General features: G+C 36.1%; 1 protein-coding gene across 2 annotated transcripts in view; it reads left to right on the plus strand.

Annotated features, from left to right (window-relative positions):
* Positions 1-10174, plus strand: part of TGFBR1 (transforming growth factor beta receptor 1) — a 58783-nt gene extending 48609 nt beyond the window's left edge. For both annotated transcript variants that reach the window (XM_025432302.3, XM_025432303.3), the window contains exons 8-9: positions 152-282; positions 5644-10174. In XM_025432302.3, coding sequence (XP_025288087.1) covers positions 152-282; positions 5644-5769 — 257 coding nt within the window. In that variant the 3' untranslated portion in view covers positions 5770-10174. The remainder of the gene's footprint in view (positions 1-151; positions 283-5643) is intronic.
* The last annotated feature ends 1235 nt before the right edge of the window (positions 10175-11409 follow it).

Genomic DNA, 11409 nt, shown 5'->3' on the forward strand with positions numbered 1-11409 from the left:
TGGATGAGATAGAGCAAGCTAGAAGCCCTGTTCCACTTCGCTAATTTATTAATGGAACCCTGAACTAGGACTCTCAGCTATTCCTGGACAAAGAATGATCTGGCATTAGCTGAGTAAATTCTTCAAAAACAATTTCTTTTAACCAATATAGGAATTCATGAAGATTACCAGCTGCCTTATTATGATCTTGTACCTTCTGATCCATCAGTTGAAGAAATGAGAAAAGTTGTTTGTGAACAGAAGTTAAGGCCAAATATTCCAAACAGATGGCAGAGTTGTGAAGTGAGTATTGATTTTGGATACTACACAATTTTCTGAACTGCTTCTGCTTGTATGTGGAAATTTGTTATTTTTTTTTTTAAGGAAAATAGACACAAGAATTTTTTTTCTTTTTCTTTTTTTTTCATGGCAGTTAAATCAGTGAGTGAAAAACATAATTTGGTTTTCCTGTTCAATCTCAAGTACATCAAAAGGGCCATGGAGCATTTGCAGTGACCATCAGTGTGTCAGAATAGTATTTAAATCTACCAGTAAACCAAGGCACCTGCATTTTCATTTTATCTGTTTTTTACATGGAGCATTCAGTCCATTTACGTTTAATGCACTTATCAGTATAGACGGGTTTAAATTCACCATCTTTTTTCTTTTCTTTTTTTTTTTTAAGTGCACTCCCTAATCCCTATCACCTATTTAACCCATCCCCCCACCCATCTCCCCTTTGGTAACCACCAGTTTGTTCTCTGTAGTTGAGAGTCTATTTCTTGGTTCCTTTCTCTCTCGCATATGCATGCGTTTGTTTGCTTTTTACTTTGCTTGTTTTTTTGTTTCCTAAATTCTACATATGAGTGAGATCACATGGTGTTTGTCTTTCTCTGACTAACTTATTTCATTTAGCATTATACTTTCTAGCTCCATACATGTTTTTGCCGATGGCAAAATTTCATTCTTATGACTGAGTAATATTCTATATATACCACACCTTCTTTATCCAGTCATCTGTTGATGAACACGGGTTGCTTCCTTAGTTTGGCTATTGTAAAATAATGCTGCAGTGAACATAGGGATACATGTTTGCCTTTCAGTATTTTTGTATTTGGGGTGTAAATACCCAGTAGTGCGATTCCTGGATCATAGGATATTTCTCTTAATTTTTTGAAGGAATCTCCATAATATTTTCCACAATGGCTTCACCAATTTGCATTCCCAGGAACAGTGCAAGAGGGTTCTTTTTTTTCCACATGCTTGCCAACACTTGTTGTTTCTTGTGTTTTTGATTTTAGCCATTCTGACAGGTGTGAGGTGATATCTCATTGTAGTTTTGATTTGCATTTCCCTGATGATGAGTGATGGTAAGCATCTTTTTATGTGTTTGTTGGCCATCTGAATGTCTTCTTTGAAGAAATATGTCTTCTGCCCATTTTTTAATTGGATTCTTTGTTTTTTTGGTATTGAATTGTATCAGTTCTTTATATCAGATACATCATTTAAAAATATCTTCTCTAGTCACTGGGGTAGCACAGTTCAGTTAAGCATCAGACTCTTGGTTTTGGCCAGGTCATTATCTCAGGGTTTTGAGATTGAGCCCCATGTTGAGCTCTGCACTCAGCGCAGTCTGCTTAAGACTCTCCCTCTGCCCTTCCCTCACTGTCTCTCTCTCTCTCTCTCAAATAAATTAATTAATTTAAAAAAATAATTTAAAAAAATCTTCTCCCATTCAGTAGGTTGCTTTTAGTTTTTACTGATCATTTCCTTTGCTGTGCAGAAGCTCTTTATTTTGCTGTAGTCTCAGTTTATTTTTGCTTTTGTTTCCTTTGCCTCAGGATACCTATCTAGAAAAATGTTGCTATAGCCAGTGTCAGAGAAATTACTGCCTGTGCTCTCTTCAAGGATTTTTATAGTTTTAGGTCTCACATTTAGGTCTTTATTCCATTTTGAGTTTATTTTTGTGTGTGGTGTTAGGAAACGATCCAGTTTCATTCTTCTGCTTGTTAACTGTCCAGTTTTTGCAACACCGTTTGTTGAAGAGACTTTTTCCCATTGTATATTCATTCCTCCTTTGCCAAAGATTAATTGACCATATGATCGTGGGTTCATTTATGTTTTCTGTTCTATTCTATTGATCTGTGTGTCTGTTTTTATGCCAGTATCATACTGTTTAATTACTACCACTTTATAATATAACTTGAAGTCCAGAGTTGTGATACCTTCAGTTTTGTTTTGTTTTTTACCAAGACTGCTTTGACTCTGAGGTCTTTTGTGGTTCCATACAAATTTCAGGATTGTCTTAGTTCTCTGAAAATGCTGTTGGTATTTTGATAGGGATTGCATTAATTATATAGATTGCTTTGGGTAGTTCTAGACATTTAAAAAATATTAGTTCTTCCAACCCATGAGCATAGAATGTTTTTCCATTTCTTTGTATCGTCTTGAGCTTCTTTCATCAGTGTTTTATAGTTTCCAGAGTACAGGTCTTTTACCTCTTTGGTTATGTCTATTTCTAGATATTTCATTGTACTTGGCATAATTGTAAATGGGTTTGTTTCCTTAATTTCACTTTTGCTGCTTCATTATTAGTGTATAGAAATGCAACAGATTTCTCTACATTGATTTTGTATCCTGCCACTTTACTGAATTCATTTATCAGTTCCAGTAGTTTTTTTGGTAGAGTCTTTGGGGCTTTCATATGTAGTATCATGTCTTTTGGAAAGAGAAGTCACCTGCATTTTAAACGAATGCATCGGGACGCCTTTGTGGCTCAGCAGTTTAGCGCCCGCCTTTGGCCCAAGGCGTGATCCTGGAGTCCCGGGATCGAGTCCCACATCGGGCTCCCTGCAAGGGGCCTGCTTCCCCCCTCTGACTGTGTCTCTGCTCCTGCCTCTTTCTCTGTCTCTCATGAATAAATGAATAAAATATTACAAAAATAAATAAATAAACAAATGCATCCTTTTGATCAGGGCAGCCCAGAACAGTAGAATGGGTGCTGGATGGAAATTAAGAAGCCTGTATTTTAGACCAACCTGGCCACCATTTCCGAGTCTGACTTTGGGCAAATCATTTCAGTTCTCCAGATCCTAACATGCCTTTTAAAAGGAGGAAGCTAGATAAGGTGATTGGGAGGATGGGTCTGATGATTTAACATCTTATTCATCCAGTTGCCTGTGTGACCAGGAATGTGGGTAAAATGCTTTCCAGCAGTGTCTGAGATTCTCAATTCCAGGTCTTACAAAAATTTTAGAAATGCTTTTGTACTTGGAAATTTAAAGAATTCATAAGACAGATCTTATTTAATCTATACTTAATTGCTAGTTGTCACTATTATAATATTGGCAAGAGCGAGCATTTTCCTCCAGATGTGAAATTTTATAACTTAAAAGGAATAAAAAGATGGCGACCTAAGTAGTTGGTTTTACATCTCAAAAGAACATGGGACTTAATAGTCAGGACATCAAGAGTGCTCCTTGGCTACCTCCAACAAAGTCAAGTGTCCAGGCCCAGATAAAATACATCTCAATGTGCTCAGAGAATTTACATGTTTAACAAATGAAATTGGGCTGGATTTTGTCTTTTACAGATTTGATCTTGATATTGCAAAGTGCAAACTTGAAGTATTAATGCACTCATTAAATAAATAGAGCACGTTATGAAACAGATGGCTTTTTAAGCATGAGGAAAAGTTAGCAGAAAACATTAAGAGGACACACGGAATTTGTAGTTACTGTCATATCATGCTGAATTAATGCCACTGGTGTCATTTTTGTTTTTTCTCCATTTGGTTAGTTTTCTATTTCACTTTTCAGTAATTCAGTCTTATACTTTTCTGGAGTTTTATAAATCTCCTCTCAAAAGTTGAAACACATTAAGAACATGAAACTGATAAAATGACTGAAGAAGTATTTTCTTGAACCTTCCTATCTTTTCTAGTCTGGACTTGTGGCTCTCTAGGCCAGCTGTGCAGCTTTCGTCTTGGGATAGCCCTCACTGTTTGTCCTGGGTTCCCTTTGTCTCTGTGATAGTGAACCTTCCTTCCTGGATCCCATGACTTCATGTTTCTTGGTGTATTCACTCTCCCCCTTTTTTAAGTCTCTGCTCAGATGTTACCTTGTTAGTGGACATTTAAAATATCACCTTCTTCCCCATGCATATTTTTAGCTCCTTACCTAAATGATGTTTTCCTTAGCAATTACCACTGACAGTCCACATATTTTGTTTGTTAATGATATGCTTTGGCTCCCTAGAATGTGAGCTTTATGAGGGTTGGGATTTTGTTTGTCCTCTGTTGTATCCCCAGTACCTAGGATGGTAGATAGTATGCTCTCTATAAATTTGTTATTTTGTGGAATGAGTGTATGTGATGGGCATTTGGTCCTTTTTATCTGGAAATGAATGTTCATTTTTAGGAAATGTCCCTGAAGTATTTCTTTGACTTGTTCCCTTCTGTTTTCTTCTGTTCTCTTTCTTACACTACAGTTTTGAACGTTAGACCTCTTGAAGAGGCCTTCTCATTTTCTTCTCTTTTCCATCTTATCCATCCCTGGTTTTTCCCTACACTTTCTGTGAGGTTTATCAACTTGTATCTTTTTTCCTCAGGTTTATTTTCCAATTCTTTTGTCAGGTTTTTCCAAAGTCAAACAAAAGGCAAAAAAAAATTGTCAGTGATGAACCTGAGTATTTTCTTCTATCTCTTTGAGGATATTAATAATAAGTTGTTGATATTTTCTTTTCTGTACAACTGTTTTGTCCAAGGAGCTTTGTTCTGTTTGTATCAGCTTCTGTATTCATACCGCTTTCTCTGATGTCTGCTCAAACTCCAGTTTTCTTCGTGTTTAAAGACAGGACACACTGGAAGCTGATGGAAGCTTTGTGCACACGAATGGAGCTTATCCATTATGACCTTCAGGGTGACCTAACTGGGTTGCTTCCTTGGGGAGCCCCAATGTCAGTATCTTCAGGTCTTTCCTCTTGGGCTCACATTTCCCAGAGAAGACTCTTTTAGTCTCTTGCCTGGAGGAGTATCTACAAGTTGCTGCCTGTGTTTTGGGAGAAAACCTATGATTTTATCATTTAGTGAGTTGTCAGTATGGAATTTTGCCCCCATCTTTTCCAAGTCAGAAGTCTGTTTTACCCCTCAGATACAAACTTCTAGTCTTTTGCTAGGGTGGGGTTGGGGCAATCACTCAGCTCAGTAAAGCTTGGGGATGAGGAGGTATCTGGGGTTCCAGCACTTTTGGGTGATCCTCCTATTTTTCAGTTTGAACTTTCCCTCAGAGGAAGTTCTCAGTACAGTTAATTCCTTGGTTAATTCTCAATTAACTCAGTGCAGTTAATTCCTTGGTTCTAGGGGGAGTTTCTGTGTGAATTAAGTTCCTTTTTTGCCTTATACAGCCTTGGTTTGGGATTCAGCTTTTTTAGTTCTGCTAAGTAAGTCGGCCTTCATCCATCTGCTTTCCAGGTGCTGACACCAGTACCTACTGATGGGAATTGAAATCATTTCTATTCATTTGCTATAACAAATAATGCAGAAACATAGCAAAATAAAAAAAAAATTTGAACATATGTCACTTAGAAATTGTACAGAGTTCAGATCTTACCAGATGAATAGATAGCGGTGCACTCATTAATTATTTTTCTTCTATTTTCTTGCAGGCCTTGAGAGTAATGGCTAAAATTATGAGAGAATGTTGGTATGCCAATGGAGCAGCGAGGCTTACAGCTTTGCGGATTAAGAAAACATTGTCACAACTCAGTCAACAGGAAGGCATCAAAATGTAGTTCTGCAGCTTTGCCTGAACTCTACTTTTCCTTCAGATCTGCTCCTGGGTTTTAATTTGGGAGGTCAATTGTTCTACCTCAGTGAGAGGGAATAGAAGGATATTGCTTCCTTTTGCAACAGTGTAATAGGTCAATGAGAAACTCCCCAGGATTTCTTTGGACCCAGGAAACAGCTGTGTGGGTCCTTTCTGTGCACTATGAACACTTCTTTCCCAGGACAGTTAAAAGATGTTGTGTAGTCTACCTTTATTTTTTATTAACACAAAACTTGGGTTTTTTTAAAAAAAAGATGATTGCTGGTCTTAACTTTAGGTTAACTCTGCTGTGCTGAAATCATCTTTAAGGGTAAAGGAGCTGGATTGTTGAGTTATACGAAACATTTCTTATTTTTAAAGAAAGTGATTTATTCCTGGTTAGTACATTCTCAGAGGATTCTGAACCACTAAAGAGTTTCCTTGATTCAGACTTTGAATGTACTGTTCTATAATTTTCAGGATCTTAAAACTAACACTTATAAAACTCTTATCTTGAGTCTAAAAATGACCTCATATAGAAGTGAGGAACATAATTTATGCAATTGTATTTTGTATACTGTTACTGTTCTTTCACATATTCAGAACATTACATGCCTTCAAAATGGGATTGTACTATACCAGTAAGTGCCGCTTCTGTGTCTTTCTAATGGAAATGAGTAGAATTGCTTAAAGTCTGTGTGTCTTAAAAGCTATAGTATTTTAATTCCAAAAGTTTATTTATCTGGGTAACCCAGACTTTTTCTGTTTTGTTTTTTGGAAGATTTTTTTGTAGTATGTCATTTGGTATTCTATTTGAAAATGCCTTTCTCCTACCAAAATGTGCTTAAACCACTAAAGAAATGAAGTGGCATTAATTGGTAAATGTTATCATGGTCATTTTTGAATATTCTCACATCAAGTTTTTTTTTACATTTAAATTGTGTCGTCCAAGTATACCTTAAAAAAGTCAAGTGGCACTCTAGATGCTTATAGTACTTTAATAATTTAAAACTTGTGGCATACAGACTAATTTTTCTAAAAGGGAAAATTTGTCTAGCTGCTTGTGAAAAGTTGTGTGGCATTCTGTAAGCCATTTTTTTCTTTATCTGATCAAAGACAGTGTTATTTTTTTAAGAAATTAATTACATTTAAAATTAAGGTATGGTTAATGTTAAATAATAGGCCTTTTTCTAGGAAGGTAAAGGTAGTTAATCATTTGAGTAGATAACAGGTGTGCAAGAGAGTCACATTTGTTGCATAGGAGTCAGTGTTCGGTGGACTTTCTGTCTTTGTAACTAAAGTTAGAGTTAGTGTGGTTCTGAGGTCTCACTCCACTTTGAGGAAGGCAGCTTCTAATTCAGTCTTTCCTTCTGTGTGCAGATACTGCAACTGCTTACTTTATATGGTTAGGTAATAAGTTTAGTACACCCTTGATATTTGGGAGAGTGGTAGCTAAAGAACATTCTGAATATAGGTTCTCCATTTACAGATGTTTTGAGTCAAATTCAGTGTTTAAAGCAAACTCGTCATGGTCTTCACACTAAGTTGAAACTAGCTTATGATACCTGGTTTTTACTTCCAGTGCTAAAAGTCTTTTAGACTTTTAGACAGTTTTCAGAGTTCTCTTTATCACTGTGATCTTATTCTGATGGGAGAAAAAACTATCATAGCAATGAGGCAAGACATTGACTTTATAGTGCTATCAATTTCCAGATGAAAGGGTCAGAATAACCTTTATAGTATTTGGTCAGTAAGAGATAGTGGCCATTTATGCTGACTAAGCTGCATTCTGATCATGTCTTATCTCTTATACATAGAATAAATTTGAAAGACTATTTGGTCTTAAAGCCAAAGTAATTTTAGAATGAATGGCATATGGATAGGAATTTAGTGTCAATTTCATGTGTTTAAAAACATCATGGGGAAAATGTGCTTAGAGGTTAATATTTTGACTCCAAATTTGTGTTTTTTTCTGTAGTTACCATGATTTTGTCAAAGCAAGTGAATGAGTTTGAGGGATTTGGTTTTATAATTGTCTTATATTTCCTGTTTAATAATCTCTAGCTCAATGATTAGGTACTTTTTTTTCCCCCTTTGGCCATTTCTAAGCCTACCAGATCTGCTTTATGAAATCCAGGGGACCAATGCTAAAACTATTTTTACATAATTTTAAGAACATACCAAAAGTTCTCACCTGATTTAAAATTGTGATACATGATTTCTCACCTTCGTATAAGGTAATCAACTTAAGATATATTCTTCATTAAGTCAAGGTTTGAGTTGGAATTATACTATTCTTGCCTAAGTGGATAAAATGTACTTTTGGTGAGTCAGGGAATTTTTCTTAAAGTTGGAGTTTAGTTCTAAATTGGGTTTATATATTACTGCAGCAAATTCCTTTTTGGCTAATGACAGGTTGATAAGCCCCAATTAGTTAATATTGAAAATGAAAGTCACTTAAAAATGAAATAGATCATGATTACTATGGCCATAACTGCAGATGTGTCTAACTAGAGTATTAATTTTGTCATTTAGAAACACAAGCCTTTGTTTATACTGCCTATCTTCAGATGCTCACCTTCCAAAATTAAACTTGGTTTAACACATACCTTTAGGCCAGTTACCTGTCCACATTCATTTCACCAGTACCCTGGAGGAATGGGGATGAAGGGAGGGATGACCCAGTGAGGCACAGGTATCCCTGGTCCTTCCTAACTTTAGTTTCAGTTTCTCTCAACTTGCCTTCCTGCTGGTCCCTGACTCAGAGACCAGTGTCTTGCCCTTACCATTCCCCACCCATTTCCCCTCAGCAGCCTTTTGACTGAATAGCTGCTTTTGAAATCTAGAGTAAAATGATTGATGGAAGTGTGGGACATGCTTCCATTCCCTTGAGTCACTGGATGTTGCTGGGAGGGATCTCCAGGTTTGGAGATTGGGTGGACCGTCGCCCTGCTGGCTGCCTTGTTGTGACTTTAGCTATAGCCAAGGAATGGGAAGGCAACAAGGTAGCAGTTATGGCAATAGGAGTTGTGCCAGAAGCAGTGGCAAATCATATCCTCTATAGGACAGGGTAAGGTCTGAAGAGCTGAGCCTGTAATTCTGCTGTAGTGATAGTGCTCAAGAAGTGCCTTGAGTCTGTGCACAGTGCCATGGTTAATAACATCAAGAATTCAAAATTTCAGTTCTTGTTAAAAAATGTAAGTGGTCACTTGGCCATTTTGCAACTCATGCATGAGCTACCTTTAGTTCCCCTTCTACATCTGAGAACTGTCCCATATAGAATATTTTATAAAACAAGGTGGCATTGTGCTAAGTAAAATGCAGAACAAAATCAGTATCCCATTAGACATGTCATATTCAGAGTTTATTTTTATCCTTGCACTGAAAGAATGATTGTAAATCAATGGTTTCTTTTTGTTTCTTGACTGTGGCAGTGTTCTGGCTCCAAATGATGGAGATTCCAAATAAGCATTACAGCTTGGCAGGAAATGCCAGTTCAGATATTTGTGAGATCCTAAAGAATAGATCTGGACACATATTCTGTAGCTTCTTGTGTCTCTGTTTTGGAATGCTGGACTACCCATGGGCCCTCTCTCTAGGAATGCTGGAATTCTAAGACATTCTGAGGATTGTCAGTACATTTAAACTTTTCAACACCATTATGCAATCTTATTTGTGATTGTAAACTTTTAAGAATGTGGTTAATAACATTCAACCTGTTTCTTAAGGCTGAAAAAAAGAACTTAAGTGAATTTGTTTTTATTTTTTAAAAAGATTTGTGAATTGAGTATCATGAACCGTGTTTTACTATCCCTTTTTCACATTGTGCCAATGGATGGGGTGTTTGATATTTCTTTATATGTCAAGGAGATGCTTCAAAATGTCAATCGCTTTAAACTTAAATTACCTCTCAAGAGACCAAGGTACATTTACCTCATTGTGTATATAATGTTTAATATTTGTCAGAGCATCCTCCAGGTTTGCAGTTTTATTTCTATAAAGTATGAGTGTTATGTTGCTAAATTACTCAAATGGTACTGTATTGTTTATATTTGTACCCCAAATAACATCTTCTACACTTTGTTTTCTGTATTTTATTGTATTTGTGCAAAATTCTTTTGGCTTTATCAGTGTGATCTCTGCCCTTTCAGATGTGTACAGAAAATGTCCATATAAATTTTCATTTTAGTTGAATGCCTTTGAGAAACCTGTAAAGAGGAAAGAAACAAAAAACTGCAGTTCCCCATAAGTTTTTAAAAGTTGTATATTGTATTTGTAGTAATATTCTGAATGAGTTGTAAATAGGAAGTAGAAGAACAATGCTTATGTCAAGTCCTAACACTACAGTAGAAAAATGGAAGCAATGCAAATAAATGACTTTTTTTCCCAAATGCTAGTGGAATAATTTAAAATAAAGTGTGTATATTGGATTGAGCCATGCTGTTATGAAATGTAGTTGCTGTAGATAGACATTTGATTATTTTTGGATTATTCCCCAGTACAAGTTACACCTAAGGTGGGTTAAGAAGTGCCCACCTGTCCCAGAGCGCCTCCATGGGTGTGGTGGCTTCTTCCCATGTGCACAGGGGTTGCTAATCTGTCAGTGGATGGGGTAGGACCTGCCTACTGGTGAACTATTTTCACTCACAAATTTGCTAGGGTTGTGTTAAAGTGATGTTATTATTTTAATTCTCAAAGTTTTGCAGTTCTTTTCAAAGGAAATTTAGGGTGTTTTCATCTTCTTTCCTAATGTTAGGATTTCTGAGAATTGGCACAATTTGTAAAAATAGGCTTTTTTTTTTTTTTTTTCTTAAGTAAATTTGAACAGTTAGTATGCTGAGAGTGGGAACTTGGCTCATGAGAGAGCTGGGCAGATAGCGGATGAAGAGATGTGGCCCCAAACTCTTGACTAACAGTTGGGAGAGGTTTTGTGGATTGGCTTGTTCTTGCATTAAAGATTATCACTTCAAAAAAAAAAAAAAAAGGTTATCACTTCAATTCAAAGACTGGATTTAGGGATTTTTTTTCTTTCTCCATAATAAAGAAGACACATCACTAGGATGTAAAACTTTTGTTGAAAGGTGGAAAAAAGTGAAATTATTTTTAAAACAGATTCAGAGAAACAGCAGAACCAGCTTTATACTGGTCTCTTCTAATTTAGAAAAAGTTTTTGTATATGTGGTCTCGTGGACATATCTTGCAACTCTACATTTTTTTTTTAATTTTACAGTTGAGGATTTACAAAACAATGGGGCTACTCTGAAAGATGAGTAGAAAAACTTTATCTTATGAAAACCAAGGCTCAGTCATGCATGGTTCAGCCATGCATAATTTTTAAGAATTGGGGAAAAAACAAATAATATTAAACCATTACAGAAATAAAGGATTCTGTATGAGAGCTAAAGTGAAATGGAAAAGGTAAGAAACTTAAGATAACTATTTTCTATTAGAAAAAATCGAATTATAAAGGGATTGGCAACTTAAGTATTTCAAAGGGGGAAGAATCCATTGAGGGGGGTGAGAAAAATCAGAAGTAAAGGGTAGTATTGATGTAGACCAATTATAAAATGTGCACCTACTGTGGTAGGCAGCACTAAAACACTTGGGATCTTAATGTAATATAGAT

Source organism: Canis lupus, chromosome 11 (genome assembly GCF_003254725.2).
Source record: "Canis lupus dingo isolate Sandy chromosome 11, ASM325472v2, whole genome shotgun sequence".
In the NCBI taxonomy this organism is placed as follows: domain Eukaryota; kingdom Metazoa; phylum Chordata; class Mammalia; order Carnivora; family Canidae; genus Canis; species Canis lupus.